Source organism: Triturus cristatus, chromosome 8 (assembly GCF_964204655.1).
Source record: "Triturus cristatus chromosome 8, aTriCri1.1, whole genome shotgun sequence".
NCBI lineage: Eukaryota > Metazoa > Chordata > Amphibia > Caudata > Salamandridae > Triturus > Triturus cristatus.
Window position 1 is genome coordinate 961645275 of NC_140591.1, and position 22607 is coordinate 961667881.

The following is a 22607-nucleotide window of genomic DNA, read 5'->3' on the forward strand; positions in this document are numbered from 1 at the left end:
CCTGACAAGGCAACGAAGCACATAAGCAAACAGCACACTACCCCATGAGGGAGCTCTCACTTGGGAAAGTCTTGAAATTGCCTGTGTGGGAAGCATTTTGGTGTGAATGGTGCTCGTATCTTGTTTTCATTGACAACCGATATCTTTACTGCATGGGACTCCGTTGTTTTAACTTAAGAGTAGCGCTCTCCGTTTTCCTTTGCTGAAGAAGTAAGGAGCACATGAAATCCTCCAGTGTGAGTGCTAACACACGCATTCCGCAAGATTCCAGATGAGAATGAGTGCATGCAGAAAACTCTTGCAAACTCTGGATACCGATGGTGGTGCATGTGTGGTAAGTATAATGGCAGTGCTTGTTATTATTATTTTGCGGTGTGTTAGGCAAATCTGTTGGGCTGTAGTCATATGAGGGCCGTAATATTAGTACTTGGAAGGAGCTTAATTTAGGGTGGTGTGTGTGGAACGCTTAGCATTTTATTTTAGCTTTTCTCCCGTAAACATTGTAGGCATGCAAATATTGTTAATTTTAAGGTTCTTTGGCATGGAGATATATACAAGGCCCTAATGTTTGTGCCTGTAAGGAGGGACGGGATTGTCCGAATTCATTTTAGGATAGGTGCGCATTCGCTTTGTATTTTGCGTCTGGGACATGTTTTTTTTGTTTGGGGCCTAACACATGCGCTGTTAACATGTAGTGCTTGTGCACATATTTATTTCAGTAAAGCACACGCTGTGTGCACCCATATACATAGTGTTACTGCCTGCCCTTCCTTTGCTTTCCCCCCCCCCCCCTTGTTTGCCTCACATTGTCACGTAGTTAACAAAGAAATCTTGTATGAAGGCCAATTAAGTCAGTATGCAGACGATATGTTTTCGTAAAACTGTTAAATGTACAGCTAGGTCAAATATAGTTTAGAACATGTGGCCTTTTAAACTAAAGATTATCCAACTTAAAAAATGCGGCGTTAAAAAAACCGAAATGTTGGTACATGCCAACATGCTTAAAATGCACACTTGCCAGTTAAGTAAGTGTGCAAACAAAAGTTTTAAATTATTTGGAGGGTACACCACTGTACAGCGTGTATATTACACACAAATTACAACAATAAACACTCTACTCCCTAACATATCCTACCAGCTGTAAAAATGCATTACCTTATTAGAAATAACTGTATGCAAAGCATTAATTAAAATTACATGCGCTTTCGGTCTTTTGCTGAAACAACCTTACAAAACTTTATTACAGCCTTTTTTTTTATTGTAGCATTAGATTTTCCCAACTATAGCACAAATCCTTACATTGTGCATTACTGTTACTGCTACCACATCCCCCCTCAAACAGCATACCTTATTTTAGCAACAGGTCGCCGTATCCTACAGAGCGATTTCTTTGATGAAAACGCCCAGACGAATTCACACTCAAACATCTACATTTCACTAACATCCACCTAGCTGTCTGTAGGTCACTGGCGCCACCTAAATTAACATACAAAACTAGATGAAAGAACGCAACAATTGACAGGATCAACCGACTGGCATCAAAACAAAAACAAGCATTTGCAATGCAATAGGTCTCGCATTTGCAAAAGTGTAAGCTATTGGCATTGTTCATGACAATGACTATCTATTTTATAAAACAAACAAATAAATGCCATTATCATTTACAATGCCAATAGCTAGTGTTGCATTATTATTAGCAATACCAACTCCTCACACTTTTATAATGCGAGACCTATTGCATTGCAAATGCTTGTTTTAGGTTGAGCCTAGAGTCAGCGTTCATGCGCTGCTCTGCGAGGCGTGCAATAATCGCTCTGTGGGGTCAGACTAATCCCAACAAATTCCATTTGTTGTTTATTGTGCCTTTCGAAATTCCTTTCATTTTATTGGTGACACGCTCATCTTTGTCCCGTCTTTGGGTGTGTTTGGAGTTTCCTGGCAACTGTCCCTTTGACAGGAGTCTTTACTTTGGGGTTTATTTATCGTGTCTTCGACGCACTACTTTATTTTTTTTACATTCAGTGGGCCCGCAACGTTTTGTGCTTGCCCCTGGCCTCTAGTTGCCTTTGTGCGTCTGTGATCTGCTCCTGTCTCGGAGGGCTCCTCATGTTTTCTTTGCTTCCGCCCTTCTCCTTGTTTTAACCCAGATTCCTCTCTCTTGCAGCAATCCTTCTGCAAGGGCTTTCTCGTCTCCAGCATTGGCTCTTTTACGGTGCCACAACCGATCCAGCACTGGCACAGGTCAGCCCCAGCGCTGGCACGGGCCTGACGGTCTCAAAATAGCTTCGAGATCTGTACTTCTTCGCAAAGTTGTTTCTATCTCAAGCCAAGCACATAAGATGGGACGAGCAAAACAGTACTTAGTATATGCATGTCTGACGTGAGCCTCAAACATACACAGCGTGCGCACCACAGGCTCATCAATGAAGGAGGCAAGGAAGGCGAGTAATACGGTCAGTGGTGATGGGAAGTAAATGTGTTTATTAGACAGGTTTAACAAACGCAGACACTCAGAATATTACAGTAGATATAGTGCACAAACTTCATGTCTCTTGGCACTGAAATGGTATGAGTGTTTAGCAGTTCAGTGGCATTCTTCTCGTGAAAGCTTGTGAAAAGATACCCTAGATTCCACTGGGCCATCTGTCTAGTGGGAAGAGGGGCTGTGGTCGGCGTGCATGTATGCATTATTGTAATGGAGTTCAGTGTGTTCCCACAGGCGTCCTTCAGCCCGGGCAGCATTGCACTGATGTCCACTGTGGTCTATCCATGGGCAGGTAGGGGAGTTTAGGGGGGCTTGGAGAGCAGTGGGGTCCGTCGAGGGACTTTGTAGGGACCACTCTGTACACCCAGCTGAAGCTGTACCCACCCTTCTCCACAGTGCAAGGACATTCCATGTCATCAAGCACTGGTAAAACCAACAAAGGATGAATGCAAGGCACACTACCTCTCGTCCCTCCCTCACCTTCCTTCTTAACACGCGAGGCCCTCTGCCTCCCCCAGACCTACCCCCAGCCTATAAAAAAAAACTCTGCCTGCCCCCACCAATTCCTGTTCTTTTTTGCCTCCCGAGGGCGATACTTACTTTTGATCTTCTTTTCTGTGGTGGTGCCGGGAAGTCTTGGGTCCTGTTCACTGCTTTTGCGGTGCTACAGGCAGCGTTCTTCCGGCTGCGCGGTGTTCTCCGGAGTCTCCTGGTTTACGCTTGTGGACGCAGTGACGGAGCACGGCGGTCCTCGTGCGGCTGGGGCTGTTGTTCCGGATCGCGGTCGCAGTGCCGCTGATTCGCCCAATGCTGGAACGTCCTGGAGGGCTGGTAGGATGGGTTGGAACCTGTTATTTTATTCGTTTTCTGGTTTATTGGGCTTTTGTACTGATTGGTGGGAATTTTTATCGCATGGCCTCCTTGGTTTGCGGCAGGTTTTTTCCAAGCCTAACTCTAGGTTTCTGTATTGGGAGATTATAGTCTGCAGAAGCCATGGGTCACAAGAGACTGTTTAAGAGTAACAACGTGGTGTCCTCTTCCTTGTCGGATGGGTCTACGGTCCCGCTGAAGAGGCCTAGAGTCCAAGGCCATGATGGGGGTGACATGCCTCTCATGTCCAGGGAGGAGGTTCAGGGCATGATAGAGGCGGCTGTAGCCAAAGCCCTGCAGGCTTGTCCTCTACTGGCTGGTCCTTCCCGGCCTCAGAAGGTGGATCCCGGTGCTAAATTGTCCCAGTCAGATGGAGAGGGACCTTCTACCTCCTCTGGCGGAAAGTATGTCTCTAGGGAGGAGATTTGTGACATTCTGGCTCATGTGCAGGACAATTTAGGGTTTCCTCCTTTCCAGCTGGGAGAGGAAGGTGGGACTATTTTTCCACAGTGTGTGAAGTCCTCCCGGTTGGGCATGCCTTTTCACGGCTCAGTTAAGGAGATGGTGCTGAGGATATGGAGTGAAGTGGAGAAAATTCAGGTACCTCGTTTCCTCCAGAGCTCTACTTGTTGGAGGAGGATGACACATTGCCCCACAATGTATGGTTGGACTCAATTCTGACTACGCTGATCGGTAAAACTGCTATTCAACCTGAGGATTGTACCCCAACCGATGCTAGGGCTAAGAAGGTGGACTCTAGCCTTTAGAAGGCTTTTGCTGCTGAGAACTTGGCTCTGAGGGCCAGCCTTTTTTCTGCCTATTCTGCCCAGTCCTTGGTGCAGGATTTTGATAGGTTGGCCATGGCGGTATAGGATAGTTCGGAATGCTCTGAGCTCCTGGCCGCCATAGAGCAGCAAGCTAAACTGTTAGCCGACATATCTTCTGATGTTATTAGGGCTCCAGCTATGTCCACTGGGGCCTTGGTGGCAGCAAAATGTTCCTTGTGGCTCCAGCAATGAAAGGTGGATCCAGGGGAGAAGGCGACTTTATTGAAATTGCCATTTGATCAACAGGCTCTCTTTGGAGGAATCAGTTGCCGGCCATGATTACTAAGGCTTTCAAGGAGCGGAAGCCTGCCTTGCCTTATAAAGGTGGTACTGCGTCTTCTGGTAAACCTTGGAATAGGTCCTCCCGGTCATCCCCGAAGCGTGAGTCCCGTCAATCTTTCCGGAGGAGAAAATTTTGACACGCTTTTCTCCTAAACACGCAGTCCCCACTCCTAAGGGTTCTGCCAAGAAGGGGCCCTGACGGTCTGGAGGGATGACTGCTTGGCGAAGTCCGGCTCAGACATTTCCTTCCGGTTTGGCGTCTGGCTGTTTCGGATCGCAGGGTCCTGAACACTGTGCAACATGGTTACGAGATCGATTTTTGGCAGGTTCCATCATATACGAGGGTTCGGCTGACTCCTCTTTCAGCCGCCAAGCTGCGCAGATTGGCTCTGCTGGAAGGGGTAGAAATTTTGCTTGCCAAAAAGGCCATTTGCAGGGTTCCTGTTTCAGAAATTGGCACCGGCGCCTACTCGATTTTGTTCTTGGTGCAAAAGGTGTCAGGAGGTTTTCGTCCCGTTCTGAATCTAAAGTGGGTCAACTCTTGCGTTCAGGCTGTACGCTTCCATATGTTGACCATTCAAGCAATTATTCCTCTAGTGCTGCCAGATGAGTTTTTGGCCTCCTTGGATCTCGAGGACGCTTATCTGCACGTCACTGTCGCAGCCTCTTCTCAGCGTTTCCTGAGGATTGCAATAGGGAATGCCCGTGTTCAGTTTTGTGTTGTCCCCTTCTGCCTCAAGTCCTCTCCCAGGGTCTTCACGAAGGTCCTGACGCCGCTCATGGCTCTCCTTCATGCGGAAGGGGCGTTAGTTCATCCCTATTTGGATGACCTTTTGCTTCATGCGGCCAAGGATTCTCTTTTTCTGGCTCAGGTCGAGAGGGTCTTGGAGGGGCAGCCATTCAGGCTTTTTGAGGCTCCTGGCTTAATTTGCAGGATGATGAGGGCCTGATGCCTCGGTTTTATCAGGGTCTTTTGAACCAGTTTCCTCAGCTTGTGCGTTCCTTTCCTTGTTGGAAGTTGCAGTTTGTCTTAGGGGTCCTTTCAGGCCCTCCTTTAAGCCCCTCGAGTGGCTGGAGTTGAAACTCTTGGCTTTTAAGGCATGTTTTCTGGTCGCCATTACTGCAGCTAGGCGGTTGGGTGAGTTGGGGGCTTTGTCCTGTAAGTATACTTTCTGCAAGATCTTTTCGGAGTGGGTGGTGCTGGTGCCAGTGCCATTATTTGTCCCTAAGGTTAATTTAGCTTTTCATCTCAGTCAGCAGGTGATTTTGCTACAGTTTTGTACTGATAATTCCACGGACGAGGATTGTCCTTTACACTGTTTGGATGTCTGGCAGACTTTGTTGTGGTATTTGCATAAGGGGGACCCTTTGTTTGTGAACTTTGGTCTTGCTAAGAAGGGTGAGAAACCGTCCACAGCTATGTTGAGTTGTTGGATTCGGTCTACAGTCCTTTTGGCTTACAGGATTTAAGGGGTGGATCTTCTTGTGGGTGTCCAGGGCTGTTATACACGCAGTATGGTGGCTACGGTGGCTGAATTGTAGGGTACATCAGTGGTGGAGATCTGTAGGGCTGCAACCTGGTCTTCCTCTTCCACTTTTGCCCCACACTATCCGATTGCTGATCTGGAACGTTTGGATAATGTCCTGGGCCACAGGGTCTTGTCCTCTATGAAGGTGTAGGAGGTGCTTTTTGCACTGTGATTGGGGCATGTTCATAAATTTGTGTTCTTTTTCACTCAGTTGTCCGTCTCTGTTTTTTGCTTGCTATGTCCTCACATGTTATGAAGGAAGGCGAGGGAGGGCCGTGAGGTAATGCACCCATTCCTTACTGATAATGGCATTACTCCTAGTCCGACTCCCTCGCCTTCGTCCCTCCCGGTGCTGTCCAACTGAGTTCTAGCTTGGCTTGTTTTCGTACAGGAGGCGGTGGGGGAGGGTAGAGTTTTTTTATAGGCTGGGATGGGTCTGGGGGAGGCGGAGGGCCTCACGTGCTAAAAAGAAAGGCAAGGGAGTAGGACTAGGAGTAATGCCATTACCAGTAAGTAATGGAAGCATTCTCCATACACCTGGTGAAAAACAAACTCAGGTCCCCATTGTGATGAAGGCTGTTCACCTGGTCGCCAAGAGACACATGCTGATACTGTGCAACACGCAGGCTTGCTGGTCTGACATGTGTTTCTGTTTACATTAGAAGTGATTCAAGTGATAATTCTAAACTCTTCTATAAAAACAAAGGTTGTGGATAACCTTCTAAACTCATGTGTTATGCACTTATGCAGCCAGCAGAGGCTCACTCACCCCTGAGCTTTCCTACTGGATAATGAACATGGGTACTTTGCTCTCTGTGGAATACTCCTTGATTTCAAGAGTCACTGCAAACATACAAGACACATGTCACCACACCTTAGCACCAAAGCCCCGGACCTAGACACCACACACAGAAAACATACACTACCTGAATTCAAGCAAAGCCGATAGGCCTGGTAAAGAGAAGCAAGATGGGGGCTTCTCCTGCCCTGCAGCAAATTGTATGACGGACCCCTCCCTGCTCAGGGAACCAGAGTATGTTTGCACATCTCAGGGCTTCATATATGCCTTTTTAGTGGCAGCTAGCTGATAATGCGAACCCTTCTCATAAACTCTTCAAGCACTCGTAGCAGTACGAGGGTTATGCAACAGCATGACTTGTGTGCAAAACAAGCTCTGACAAAGTAAAGAGGTCTGGCTTGTATTTCAGGTCTTGAACAACTTCCCTAAATACCACTCCACACAACATAGTTCTACTCCACTGTACATAATTACACTCTACACAATACAATTCAACTCCATATAATTACACTCCACATAATTACACTCCATGCTACTTAATTCCACTCCACATATATCCACTCAGCTCCAAATCGTAGAATTACAATCCACAAAATTCAACTACGCACCATGTCACATAATTCCACTCCACATAATTCCACTTATACCATGTCACATAATGCCACACCATGCAACATAATTAAACACCACATAATTTCACTCCAGTCTGTACCGCAGTTAAACTTTACATAAATTCACTCCACACCACATAGCAACACTCCACATATATACACTCCACACAATGCCGCATAATTCTACTCCACACCACATAATTGCACACCAAAAAACATATTTCCACTCAACATATAGTTGCACTACACACCACATACATCAAATCCAAACCACATAATTACATATCATGGCAAATTCTACTCCACTCATGCCACTTCACAACAAAATACCACTTCACATAATTCCACTACACACAATACCACACAATTGCTATCCACATAATTCCCATACACCATGCCACATAATTCCACCACACAACTCCACACAATTCCACGAAACACAGTTCCACGAAACACAATTCCACTCAAACCCACATAATCCCACTCCACACCACATAATTGAAATTCACACAATTTAATTCAATATAAAGCCATGTAATGCAAGAACCTGGCTTGTCAGTTCGGGCTGGATTGTTCCCATGGAGAGCAGGGCCAAGATTGATTTGTATATGGCTGGGTTTAAACTGGAATGGCATGGGGAGCAAAAAAATAAATATGGATTTAGGCCCAGATCTCTGTACAGAGCTGAATGTTTGACATTGTTCAGAATTCGGTCCATCAATTGTTCTTTTTACATATTTACATGGCACTGCATACCACACAATGCCACTCCACGTACATCCACACCATGCAACATAATTACACTCCACATAATTACACTACGCCCCATACCACATATTTACACTACATACATATCAACTCCACATCATACACATGCTCCATAAAATGTTATTCCACTCCCCTTCATACCACAGAACTCAACTCCACATAAGCCCATGCCACATAATTCCAACCCACATAGTTCCACTCCACATCATATAATTGAACTCTAGAAAATTCAACTCTGCTCCATGCCACATAATCCCAATCAAGATAATTCCACTGAACAGCACACAGTTCCACACCACACAATTCAACTCCACATAATTCCACTTCACACAACCCTATACCACACAATTACACACCACATAATTCCACCCTACCCAATATAATTCCACCCTACAAAACATATTTCATTCCCACAAAACATAATTCAAATCCATGTCACGCCTCAATACCACTCCACATCATTTCACTCCATGCCACATACTAACAGTCCACATCATTTCGCTCTATACCATACAAAGTAATTCCACTCCACAAAATTCCACTTAACGTAACAATTACATGCCACACAATTGCACCTCACACCACATAATTTCACTCCATACCAAATAATTACAATCCACAGGAACAAATGGAAAAGCCAGGGGCAATAATCTCGACAGCAAGACCGATTGGCTGTGCCAATGCTGGTTTCATCTGGGACTTCTCTCAATCAGGGGGGCATCTAGAAGCTCAAAAAAAGCATTGTGAAAATTGCACAGTTTTATATAGTGATATAAACTTGCAGTTCAGCTAGTTTCAAAGCACTCTCAGTTCTTGCAAGTAATGCAAAAAAATTAAAAGCTAGCGGTTTGATCATGCGCGATAAGAACCCTGGCCTCCTCTATCCAGTGGAAAACTCCACACGAACAGAATTAAATGGCTTTAAAAAAATAAAATAAAATACAATTTTAGAGGAAAAAAAAAATCAATGATTGACAAATACAAAGCTTTGATAAATTAAGTAACAACTTTAGCTGAGCTGCTTATTTTAGTTTTCAGACACTTACCGAATCAGTAGTCTTAGAATCCAACTATGAACAACTAAACTAAACGTGGAAAACAGTTTTAAAGGGTATAACAAGGGTATATTTACCAAAAGTGGAATAAAAGTGCATGCGACGAAGAAATTGAGCAAACAAATCAAAAGCTGCTTGATTTCAGTCGCCAGTTGCTCCCAGGGGAGGGAGACCACAATGACGTTTGAAGTATACTAAAGTACAGGCCCTCTACAGACAAACAGCAGACAAAAGATACACAATGACCTCTATCTACCAAAAAAGGTAACCAATGCAGTGCCTACATTTTTCTTCATGCACTTTTCAGTTAAAATGTCCTCAGAGTAATTAATGGAACATAGAAACATTAGGGAATAAGAATAGTAAGAGGCAATGCAACCATAACTCCTGAAATATTTTAGAATTAAAACGAAGGGGTTTTAGATAAGAGGTTGCATATGTTTTGTTATACTAGTTTGCGTTTTTTATGGTTTGTGTTGTATTTATCAATTTTTATTGTCAATATATTTAGCTACACAATGTGCCAGTGTAAGGTCGGCGTGGGACAAAATGTATGCTCTTATTTTCTCTTGTTTACTGGGTGGAATTCTTCACAATGGTGGATCTCCTGGATAGTCACAAAACTGTTTACAGTACTGAGGAAATTGTTCTTTGCAGGATGATAGTTTGTTAAGGAGAGGCGCTTCAGAAAGGTAAACTACACGCACAGACTAATTTTGTTAGTACAACAAAAAACGTGTGATCAAAGATTTTATTATCAGCTTTCATAGATCTCTTACAATGAAGTAAAAGGAGGACAGCATTCCTTTCTATTGATATCACAATACTGAACCATGAGAGCTGAACACTAATATTATCAATACATTACTCCAGCAAAGTAACTGCAGAATGTGACTAGAGACCCCCGGGTGCCTTTCTCTCATTCTAAGCACCGGCAGGAGAGATAGGTCCCGCTTTTTTTAACTGAATGGTCTTAAAACTAGATTTACGTGGTTTTTATTGCATTTTGTGTATTTTACCTGTCTGCGCACTGATGAGCTGTGTTCAATGCTCGGTGGCATTCTGGGATCTCACTGCAATAGGTCAGCGTTCTAGCTTCAGACGCTGACGTAGACGCAGACACTCAGCTTGAAAAGCTGCCGATATCGGACCCGCGCAGTAGATGCGCGCAGTGGGCGCGCCTCCTGCGCGCCGAAGGCAAGCCCGTTTGCGCCCGTCCGCGCCACACCGGGCCCAGGGGCCAGGACCCCTGCCAAATCCCCTCCAGATATTTATCGCTATAACAGGGAACAGCTCTTTAAGCTTAGAGGTAAGGTTAAGAACGAATGTGCTCATGCTATGTCACTGGATAGGATGTGTACCTCATGCCTTCAATGTGCTTTTAAATTTCGCCTCACTCCTTTACCTTCGGTATTTATAGAGGACACCAATAAGAGTATGATGTTATTATTGAATTGCCGTTCCCATCCTAAACACTCAACAGAAATATACCTACTTTTAGAAGATATGAGCCCAGATGTCCTGTTTCTAACTGAAACTTGGCTAACTATGGAGTCAGGCCCTGCTATAGTTCAAGCTCTTCCCCCCCAACTATGTTATCCTGAGGCAAGACCGTGATAGCGGCCGAGGTGGTGGTATTGCCATCATTTATAAAAATATTTTTAGATGCAGGTCTACTATTAACCCTGTACCTGACTGCGAGAGCTTAGCCTTTTCAATAAGCTTTTCGCCCACCTGCACTTTTTCAGGCGCTCTGGGTCATTTCTGTAAAGATCTTCCAGATATTTCAGCCAACTTTGCCAGCCTCTCACCAAACTTCTCAATTTTGGGTGATTTCAATATAAATTTTGAACACCTGCACTCCACCTCCACTCTTTATCTTATTGAAGGTCTGGAAACGTTTCAATTTAAGCAAAGAGAGTGTATAGATCTACTCATGTCCAAGGCCATCTGCTTGACCCCGTATTTACTAGTCTACAGAACCTTATGGTGGCTATACCCATCCCGATTCCTTGGTCTGACCATTTCCTATTACGTATTACGTGGAGTCCACATGACACCTTGGTGCCCTTTACTAGAACTAAAAAATGCGGTCGCATCTGGTCTAAATTACCTTTGGAAAGCTGGGTGAATGAGTTAAAGAACTCAACTCCTACACCTCACTCTAATCCCTCCATCGCCAATGATAATTTTAATAATTGGCTCTAATCTTCCTTGGACATAGTCCTCCCTAGGAAAGAATCCTGTCATCGAACAGGAACAAATAAAAAAGCTTGGTACTCCCTTAAACTTAAGCAACTTAAACAAACGTGCAAACGATGTGAGAGGAAATGGAGGAAAGATTTTTTGGCTTTTAGTAAAATCAATTCCAGAGAGGCGCTTAAACTCTATAAAAGGGAAATAAAGGCCGCTCTAGCGAGTTTCTATCAGGATAAAATTGTTTCCGCAACCAATCCCCCCCCGGGAAATTTTTACAATTGTTAAATCCCTCCTCACACCTCCCAGTCTTCCTACTGCTTCTGATAGTGCCCAGCGGCAGTGTGACGAAATAGCCGAATATTTTTCGGCCAAAGTCCAAAATATCTATTGGACTTTTTTACATACGAATTCCTTCACTGATCTTGCTACCCCGCAACAGCAAGTCTTGCTGGAAAAGTTCCCTCCTCTGTCTCTACCTTCCATGCAGGAACTTCTCAGGCAATTAAAATCAGGCTCCCCCTCAGATCCTGCCCCTATCCTAAACCATGTCTCTGAAATAGTATCCCCGGTTATGCAGGATGTGATAAATACTTCTCTCCTTAGTGGAGTGGTGACTCCTCTCTGGAAACAGGCATGGGTGAAAGCACTCTTGTAAAAGCCAAATCTTGACCCTGAGGACTGGGCCAATTATAGGCCCATTTCTCTGTTTCCAGGAATCAACAAATTAGCTGAAAAACATGTGAATTTGGTACTTTCTGCTTTTTTGGGAAAAAAACAATTGCCTGCACTCCACACAGACAGGTTTCAGGTGCCAACAGGGCACTGAAACTGCTCTTATTGCAGTGATAGAGGAGTCTAGGAAAATTATGGATGAGGGAGGCTGCGCTGCTCTTATCCTGTTAGATCTCAGCGCAGTCTTCGACACGGTTAATCACCAACTAATGGTCCAAAGACTCAGGGAAGTGGATGTGGCCGGAGTCGCCCTGAACTGGCATCAGTCCTTCCTCGAAAACCGTTGTTTCTCGGTCTACGAAGATGAAGCTTCCTCAGATCAGATTCCTCTGTGGTGTGGAGTCCCCCAGGGATCCTCCTTAAGTCCTACCATGTTTAACATCTACATGAGTTCTCTTGCAGAAATGCTGTGTCCTTGGGGGATCCAGATTGTCACCTATGCAGACGACACCCAGCTGGTGGTATCCCTTAGCCAACAGGGCAAATCTGAGCCTGGCCTAACATCATGCCTTAGGAAGATCTCCGAGTGGATGGACAAATCATTCCTAAAACTGAATGGGGCAAAGACAGAGATCATGCTTCTCGGTCATTCTGTCCCCGCTAATATAGACTCTCTCTGGCCCAGTTGTCTTGGCCTCCCACCCGCTCCAAAAGAACAGATTAAGAGTCTGGCTTGACTGCAAGCTGGACTTTAAAGAGCAAGGTCGCAAGGTCGCAGCTTGTTGCTACGGACTTCTTAGGATGATAAGAAAGATTCTTCCTCTTCTTCCTTTCGTCGCTAGACGAGTTCTAGTTCAGGCACCGATACTTTTGCGACTTGACTATGCAAATGCAGTCTATTTGGGTGCGCCACAGGGCACCACTAATAGACTGCAAAACGTTCAGATCTGTGCAGCTCGCCTTTTAATGAACATTTCCAAACACAGCTCAGCCAAACCAGCTCTTACTGGCTTGCATTGGCTTCCCATCCAGGATAGGATTTGTTTCAAGGCAATGTGCATTGTCCATAAAGCCATCTCTGGGAAAGATTCAATCTATGGTGCAACTTTACCGCCCCATTAGGACTTTGAGATCCAATAATAAACGCTTACTCGTAGTTCCCACGATTAAGCGATCTCGAACGGGAGGTCGGCGGTTCTCATATAATGCCGCCAAGTTTTGGAATCGGATTCCCGATCATATACGGCTGGAATCAAATCATCTTAAATTCAGGAAACTGCTTAAAACTTTTCTTTTTCTGTGATCTGTTCTTGGTTTGACTAAGGTGCCACATTGAGCGCTGGGATGCCCTTGGGTAGCCATGCGCTATATAAATGTGTATTCATTCATTCATTCTTCCATATCTCATAAATATTTACCCCAATTACTCTTACTATATTTAAAACATTAGCAGCTCAGGACCACCCAGTCAGTCAAAGTTACTTTATTCGGCTCGTGTCAAGAACCATAAAAGTGCAAAACATCACATATATATACAATAAATAACATTTAAAATAAGCATTTACAAATGGTTTTAAAACAATACTAAAAATAAGACTAGGTCAAGTTTAATCAAAATTCGCAATTAATTATAAACAACACTATGTCCACTTGATCTTTTTCCTTAATCTCATCGCAATAGCCAAAAAATAAGCTATGTTAAAAATCTCCCAAGTAGTACCTAGCAGCTGGAGATACAAAAGAGCGGGTTTGACTTGTCTAAATCCTTTGTTCTTGATAAGTGGGATGATGAACTTTTTACGGAGAGGGGACAAATGTTTACAAAAAAAGAGAAAGTGAGCAGTATCCTTAAGGGAGAATCTGTCACAAGAACAGATCTCCAAGTCCCTGTCCTTCATCCAACCAACAGAATCAGTAAGCAAAAGATGATATTTGTTCAGTCTAAACCTTGTCAATAAAAAACGATGATTCATGTTATTCACTATGGTCAAGTAGGGTTCTATGCTGCCTGTAGTTATTAATAACTGATGGGCCTTCACTGTAGGTTTTGTTAACTCCTTTTCTTCTCTAGCTAAAGTTGTTCTATGCTTATGTGTATCTTTTACCCATTTAAAGTCCCCCTTTAATAAATTGTTAGGGTTGTCAAATATGTCTGGGCGACCTAATTCGTCACTTAGGTTCTTGACATAGCGCAACCAAGGAATAGTCTTTCCGAACTCGAGCGATAAACAATCTATTATAATTTCACGATTTAACTCAAGTTACGGATTTTGCCAGATTGATAACCATTTTAATAGGGGGGCTAGTGCTATCCGGTCAGTTACATAACCAACCCCACATTCTTGATGGGCAATATAACCGGAGGTTGCCTGGGGAAGTGATAGAATGGATTTAAGGAACTTATCCTCTACCACCTGAAGTTCCTTCACATTTTTAAATCCCCACAGGTCCGCACCATACATAGCTATAGAGATACATTTAGCTGCGTAAATATTCAATATAGCTTGCATGGGTTTCACCCCCAGTTTACGAGCAAAGTCCAACACACCTATGATTGATCTGGCAAAGGCATTTCGTTTTGCAGCTAATTGAGGGGCCCATGATGACTTATCATCAAAAATAACCCCCAAGTATGGAAAACTGGTGATTCTAGATAAGACATGGCCCTCACAAAGCATAGTCTTGGTTTTCTTGGGTTTACAACCTACAGTCATAACATGAGATTTGGCGAAATTCACGCTTAAATCAAGTCTTTTCATAAAATCAGCAAATGTATCTAGAAGACTTTGAAGCCCTACTGCCGTACGCGCTAACAGTGCAGCATCGTCTGCATATAATAATGCAGGAATATGGTACTTCCCTGCCCTAGGAATATCCTTACAAGTCTCAGTTAAGGCAGTGGCTAGGTCGTTGATGTAAAGTGTAAAAAGCAGGGGAGCTAGGATACAGCCCTGCCTAACACCATTAGAGATTCCGATCTTGCCAGTACAGTTACCCAAACGGTCGAATCTAACAGTAGCAGAAAGATCTCTATGAAGATCTGCTAAGAAATAGACAAGGTTTTCATCTACTCCCTGCTTGAGAAGAAGTTCCCACAATTTCGACTGATTCACTCGGTCGAAGGCCGAGGATAAGTCCATAAAGGCAAGATATAACGTCCCTTTCTTAGCTATGGTATATTTACCTATTAAAAGGTAAAGATTCAAGCTTTGGTCTATGGTGCCCCGGCCCTTTCGAAACCCATATTGTAGGCACAAAAGGGTGTTGGTATCCTCCAACCATTCTGTTATTTTGCCCAAGACTACTCGCCCCAGGACTTTTACTGCGGAATCAATAAGTGAGATAGGGCGGTAGCAACAAGGGTCCCCTCTATTACCCTTTTTAAAAATAGGTATGATCACAGACTCGGACCAAGTGTCCGGAATGCCTGCGACACAGACCCTGTTAAAAATATTCGTTAAAACTGTGGACCAAGTCTCAATATCTGATTTAAAAAGGTCCGATGGGACGCCATCGGGTCCTGGAGCCTTATTGCTGGTCATCTTGCCGATGGCCTCAACCACCTCGCCCTTGGTTACGAATAAAGTATATTGTTTCACAGTGGGAAGAGGGGAATTCAATCCACCATTCATACCCACTTCGTAGACTGACTTGAAGTGAGAGTACCACTGGTGTACCCCAATACCGCAATCTAATTGGTTATTACAGGGATCACGAAAAAAAGGTTTATTAACAACGGACCAGAACTTTGCACTATTACGAAGGACGTCAACGGAAGAAAGTTCCTCCCACGCGTCCTCCCGGAACTCCTTTTTCCTGGTTTCCAGGGTTTTAGTATATTCTTTCCTAAGTTGGGCTATGTTAGACCGATTCAAAGGGTTGCTGCTCAAGGCCGCCCTCAGCTTTCTGTTGGCCAATGAACAGTTTATGTCAAACCATCCCAACTCAGCCTTGTCCATTGTTTTAACAGGACACCGAAGATCTGCTGAGATCTGAGAGCAGATTACGGAATACGCCCCTAGTACTTCCACGTTCCCTGCTTCTAAGTCAAGGCACATGGTCAACTCTGGGCCAACCTTCCTTTTTAAATTAGCAAAAAAATCATCAGGAATAACTTTGTTCCATCTGATCCTGCGATCCTGATCTGTGGGGCGAATGTGAGATTTGTCCGTTTTATCAGGGGTCATAACAGGTTGTGAAAAGAGATCAGACAAAATGAGGACCACAGGATTATGGTCACTAAAATATGTCCAGGCTGCTGAATATCCAATGGTCCTGTTCCCCAGTACTGTACTGATAAAAATATAATCAATCACAGAGTATTTCCCATTCCCTTTAAATGTTGGGATGTTCTCATCCACCATGGGAGGGAGTAACAGGCCATAGTCAGCAAGGATTATTTCCAAAAGAACACCCTGAGGTGAGTGCTCAAAATGGGCCTCCCGTGACTCTATTGGCCCTAGGGGATCCGTCAAAAGACATTTCTCTGGACATCTGTGGATATTAAAATCGCCCATGATAATAATAGGACAATTTATCTCATTTTCCTCCTTAAATTTTACCAAGAAACAATTTAATGCGGTGAGATGATCAACCGTGGTATCTCTATAATAAGAATTGTAAAAATTAACAATTAAAAAGTTACTGCCCCCGTTGAGGGAAATTTGAACTGCCAGACATTTGCATGAGCCTGTGTCAAGTTGAGTCAGCGAGCCAGAAATGCTAGCTGAAATCAAGGTAACCAATCCCCCCTTAGCCCTCCCCATATTAGACGGTACAGCAGACACAAAAAAGCTTTTATAGCCATCTATACACAGGGTGTTATTAGTATCCCAAGTCTCTTGGAGACAGATTACTTCACCAGAACAGATAAGATCTCTCCAGGCTGGGTCATCTGTTTTATTTCTCAGCCCGGCTATGTTCCAGGTAACCAATTTAGTTAAAGGACCCATGGATCCATGACTAGGGCCATTGGCTATCAATGGCACTATATCTGGAACCGCAGGCTGAATATCTGGCACTATAGTTAATTCTTGCAGCCCTAGTCACTCATTCTCATCCAAGGTGGATAGGGCAGAATATCTATTAGAGATAGGGACAACATAATCATGGGGGGCACTACTCTTTGGGAAGTTATTGGTCGTCCTCCTGTCAAAAGCTGGGGGATAAAAGAAACCCAAAGGGAGGACATTAACATAATCATAGTGAATTCTAGCAGAACCTGCCTGCCTCAAGATGTCCTCAACCAACCTAGGGGATCTAAAACTTATGACAATGCAGTCACCATCAAAACACTTATTAATCTTGCCCACCCAAGGAACTCTTCTTATCATCAGAAAATTACTGTGTAAATGTTGCCCCAAAACAGTTTTGTTCGATAAGTAGTGGAGGGCTTTGTTTTTTAAAGAAGACCAGTGTTCCCTATTCCCATCCACAAGCTTTGGGACATTGGCTAAGATAATAGAGTAGGGGCAAGCCTCTGGTGGTAAGTGTAGTGTCGAGTCCCTCCCTAGGGGCCGATCTGGAGAAGAGATCCTCCCCCTTGGGTTCTGCATACGTGTTTCCCTACCCTGAACTATTTCTGCAGCATTTGGAGGTCGAGATGTAGTAGTAGAACCTACAGCCGGAGTAGTACAGGGAAATGTTGGTTGTTGATGTATAGTGATCATAGAATCCAACATATTATCAACTGTAGCTGTACACGCAATTAGAGAATCAACTGCCGCGGAGCTTGGCTCAACGTTTAAAGCCTTAGTTTGAAGGTGTGACTCAATTTTAGTAATGCGATCCTCTATTCGTTTCAATGTGGCCATTAGCGGTACAGTCAGTAACTTAAGGCGGGCATCGATAATTGTCGCTATTTCTAGCCCTATACTTTTATTGACAATATCGGGGCCCTGGGTTGTACAATTGTTTGTTTCCCCACACGTTGTCTCTCCAACTAATTGGGGAGCACTAAAATTGACCTGGGCCAACCCCTGAGCAAAATTACTCTTACTTGGAAATTTTGCCTGTTTCCGAGCTCCCATGGGGTTATTTGCCTTTCTTTTACCTGCCATGATTTTACCCCCGTAAGATGTCTGGTTTGAAATACCTCTTGATTGTCTTGATCTGACAACCACAGGAGAGGGGGCAGAACTCGGTTTGGATGACAAGGCAGGTATAACTATAGAAGTTTCCACAGTGCCTAACCCATTTTGGGACATACAAGGATTGGCAACGTCGGGGGGTGCACCAACAGCAATGGTCGTGGGAGGGGTACGAGACACAGCTAGCCTAGGTGGTTCTAGTGAAAGTCTACGTTCCACTGATGCAATTTCTTTAACGATTGCAGATTCAGCGTGTTTCAAGTAGCTATCAAGAGTCCCCAAGCCCACGGTCCTTTTGCATGTTTTGGAGTTCATTTTCAACTATGATGATGATGTAAGATAACGTGCCGTGGGAAACACAACCAGCCCCCTGAAATCATCACTTCAACAACGAAGAAACCGACACAGCATTACCAACACCGTGCAGTCCGTTCTCGAGTATCAGGTAGTGTCCCAAAGTCACACACCAAAGAGACGGGTCCCAGCCCAGCCTCGCTCGGCCTCTGAGGGCCTAAGAGGGCCCGCCCTTTGCCCGGGATTAGCCCGGCGCTCGCCCGCGCGCGTCCCGCGACGCGGAGTGAGCTGCGGGCTTTTGAGCGCCTCCGGGCGCGTAGGTCACGTCAGGGAGCGCTAGGGCGCCTGGGAGCTGTAGTTCCCCCGCTTCAGTTCAGCGAGGTGATGTGGCGGCAACAGCGGCGTTACGCTCAGCGGAGCAGCCCAAAGAAGCAACAGCGAGACGAGAGGTGAGGAGGGGAGGGCTCCAGCAACTTCCCCAGGCCAAATGTTCAGTATCCCGGCATCACCAGGGCTCAGGATTCAAACTTCCCCACCCATTTCAGGAGACATTTAACAATAGCAGGTATACCAATTTTGTGACCATTTTGAACCAGTTTAATGTCATTATCTCCCTTAAAGACACAAATTCTGCCAGCTGAGAGAGGGAAGGAGCATACCCACTCTGCAGGATGAGAGTCAGTTAAGGAAAAGCGAGGTGCAGCATGTCCCAGGTGTCTGTGGCGCTCCCAAAGGTGAGGACTGAGGAGAGTGATCTCCAGTACTGGTGACACTGTAGTCTCTCCATTTTGTTTCCCTGTGGGAACTGTAAATCTGTGACCATAACTGCAGAGGCACGGCCGGGCTGTGACTCTGTGTTGAAGTCAGCCTGTGCCTAGCCATGCTTGATCAAGTTGGGATTGGCTGTTGTGTGGTTGCTACTGCCAAAACCTCGCAATGGACCTCTATGTGACTGTAACTGCCTACTGTGGAAACTGCCCAGTGTTGTGATAGGCATGTACGTGGTTGCAACTGTTAATTGTTCCCAGCCCATGAAGGGCTACTTCTTCCAAAGTCATGACCAACCAAAAGATGCTGCACCTGCCTGGTGTCCTCTGGCCTGGTTAGTTTTCCAGTAAGTACCCAACAATTCCAGCATAGGCCTATTACTGAGGCCCTGATTTCAGAGACACTCACAGTTTAGTTTGTCTGTCTGAAACTGTGCAAAACCAAAGGGGATGATGGACGGAGTGTTGAACATTGCAAGCACTCACCGCCAATCAACTGATCTGGGTTTAATCCATCATCATTCTTTAGCTCACTCCGCCACCCCAGTTCAGACATGGCCATATGCAAATCAGTCTGACCCTGTGCCTCATGGAAACAGTCCAGCCCGAACGGCCAAGCCATGTCTTCCCTGGACCGGAAACAAGCATCCTGGGACCGGTTTCGGGTTCATAACTCTCATCAGCCAGGCTATCTTGAATCCAGTGGCAAAGTGAGCAAGGGACCCATGTCTGGGCATACCTAGCCAACTTAGGGCGAACAAAGCAAAACCAAAGGGGATGATGGACGGAGTGTTGAACATTGCAAGCACTCACCCCCAGTCAACTGATCTGGGTTTAATCCATCATCAAACCCTTGGTTTTGCTCTGTCTGAAACTGTATCAAGCCAGAACTGCCTCCTCAGCATCTGATGGGTGCACGGTTGTGTGTGGGCCTAGTGGAGGAAGCTGGAAGCCTTAAAGTACTGCCAGCTGGAACACAACCTCGCCAGTGAGAGGGTGTGAGGACCCCCGGGATCCATCCAGCAAGACTATCCCATATACTATAACTATATAGACAAAATGTTACAAGTAATTGACATTATCAGGGGAGCTTTCAATTATACTAAAGGGTCTCCAAGGTTTTCCCGAGCAATGTCGCACTGTCTTCTGCCCGACGGTCCAAAATAAAATTCTCATCAGATTAAACACCAGTGCTGGAAAGTAGTGGAAACCCGCAGGATCCCGGTTCCAGCAACATTTTCTGGGCCCAGGTAAATAAGCTGAATTAGTCCTGGTGTCATTTTCAGACACAATTCATCAGCACCTGCACATTGTCTGAACTCATTTCAGAGCAGCAACCTGAGGGCGGCAAGTGGGATTTGTTTTTTTTCAATTCCAGATGGGCCTAAAACTAAGGCCTGAATTAAAGGGACTGCTATGCTCAATGAAAAGTGTGTGCTACTGGGCTTCACAAACAACGGGACATGACCCAATTTCTTTAAATGGCACATTTTATCAGGTGGCTTCTCCCAAGACACATCAACCTTTTTTTCTCTTTGAGTATCACCCGGGCGGGAAGCTATCTAGAACCTATTTGGAACCTATTACCTAGATGCCAATAATGCAAAGGAAGGAAACAAAGGCACACAGCTTATAACTTTTAAAGTACTTAAGAGAAACTAGAACATGGAGTCTGTTTTTTTACCTTGTTCGACACCCCTTGTAAGAAATGTACATGATCTGTAAGAATGCAAGGTTTATCTGAGTGGGTGAGTAAATACACTAATAACGATTGCAGTGCCACCTGCTAATTTATTTATGGCACTACTCATCCCAGAGTAATGGGTCAGGGTGCTTTGCATCATACACAGAGCCACAATAAATCATACAAGTGTGAAAATATATATACAGGAAATGTTACATAACACGAGTGTTATAACGTGCAGGAATCACATGCTGACTGTCCAATTCATTATTGTAGACATGATAATCTTCAAACAATTGCTAGGCACACAAAAATCTCAGTAGCAGGTCTCTGAACCCTGTAGAATATTTCAAAATACAGCCTTTTTCTAACCAAATATGTATACTAAAACAGATTTTCTATCACATTTGACCTTGTTGACAAATTCTCTGAGCATATTTTTTTTAATAAATATATATATACACATATATATATCTGTCTCTTCTTGTTAAGTCTCGCCCCTTTCCTTTACCACACATTGAACTCCAATGTATGGGGTCCCGGAGAACATTTTTTCCAATTCCGAAACTGAGTAGCACAGTTTTCGGGTGCAGTCATGTGGTCAGTGTTTTCGTGTGCATGTTGGCCCCTCCCTCCAACAGATTACCCTGGAGAGCCCAGCTATCTGCAGCCTCATTTTCTCCTCCCAATTCCTTACCTTTAAAAGCGTGTCCGTCAAATAAATGACACACCAAACTCCCAGTACCATCACCGCAAGTGGGATCGGAATCATACCCTACTAGAACAGCGCTTTTTCCCCCTGCAAAACGAGAACAGCAAGGTGGCGGAACCAATTTCTCCGGAACCTCAGCTGTCATAACCCCACTTTACCGCCGGATGGTTCTTTGAAAGGACCGACACTTGCGGCAGCCGGGACGTTTCCGTCCTGTGTCACACAAAAGAAAGACCGTCCTACTTCATCTGTAATACTGGGTCGGCCATCTTGAAAGTTGACAGAGATTATTAGCACACGTAAAACGCGCCTTCCGCTAAAGAATACCACGACTTGAACCTGATATGACGTTTTATATGTAGCCGTGTGAATTAAAATATAATTGTACGTATTTTTGGTATGTAAAGCATATAAATATTTTTCAATTATTTCGTCTTTCTGCCTATCATCTCTTATACGAATTAAGTCCTCAATGCTTCTGGTTACGTAGGCAAATAATACGATGCATGTTTTGATGTTTCTAAGACCTAGCTTCATACTGCATTTCCTATCTTTCTATTATTTCAGGACTCCTCTTCATCGGTGATGGGCTTGTGCGTTTCCCCACCAAACCGATGAAGAGCAGTGTCTTTCAGTGAGCATTTGCAGATAAAGTTAGACGGGGCCTAGCGCCGTATTTCTATCAATCAAATCGGCAATGCGCTCTTGTTTATAGCATTCTTTATAACACGAACGTGACCCACCCGCATTAGAGCGGTTTACAAGAGACTGTTGTGACAAAAGAGAGTCACGAATGTGAAAGTTATCTACAAGTTTTATTGACAAGGCAACGAGCGTGGCTCAGCAGGAAGAATAAGTGGCTCACCTGAGCCTAACCTATGACATTGTTGCAGCGTGGAATGTCAAATCCTCCCTTCGTCACAGACCAAATATCGCAATAACACATTCACTCAATACATTCATT

At 44.5% G+C, this 22607-nt stretch overlaps 1 protein-coding gene across 1 annotated transcript in view; it reads right to left on the bottom strand.

Annotated features, from left to right (window-relative positions):
• MBTPS2 (membrane bound transcription factor peptidase, site 2) overlaps positions 1–21848 on the bottom strand; it is a 358518-nt gene extending 336670 nt beyond the window's left edge. The window contains exon 1 of the mRNA XM_085622476.1: positions 21629–21848. Coding sequence (XP_085478602.1) covers positions 21629–21703 — 75 coding nt within the window. The 5' untranslated portion in view covers positions 21704–21848. The remainder of the gene's footprint in view (positions 1–21628) is intronic.
• Between the last annotated feature and the right edge of the window lie 759 nt (positions 21849–22607).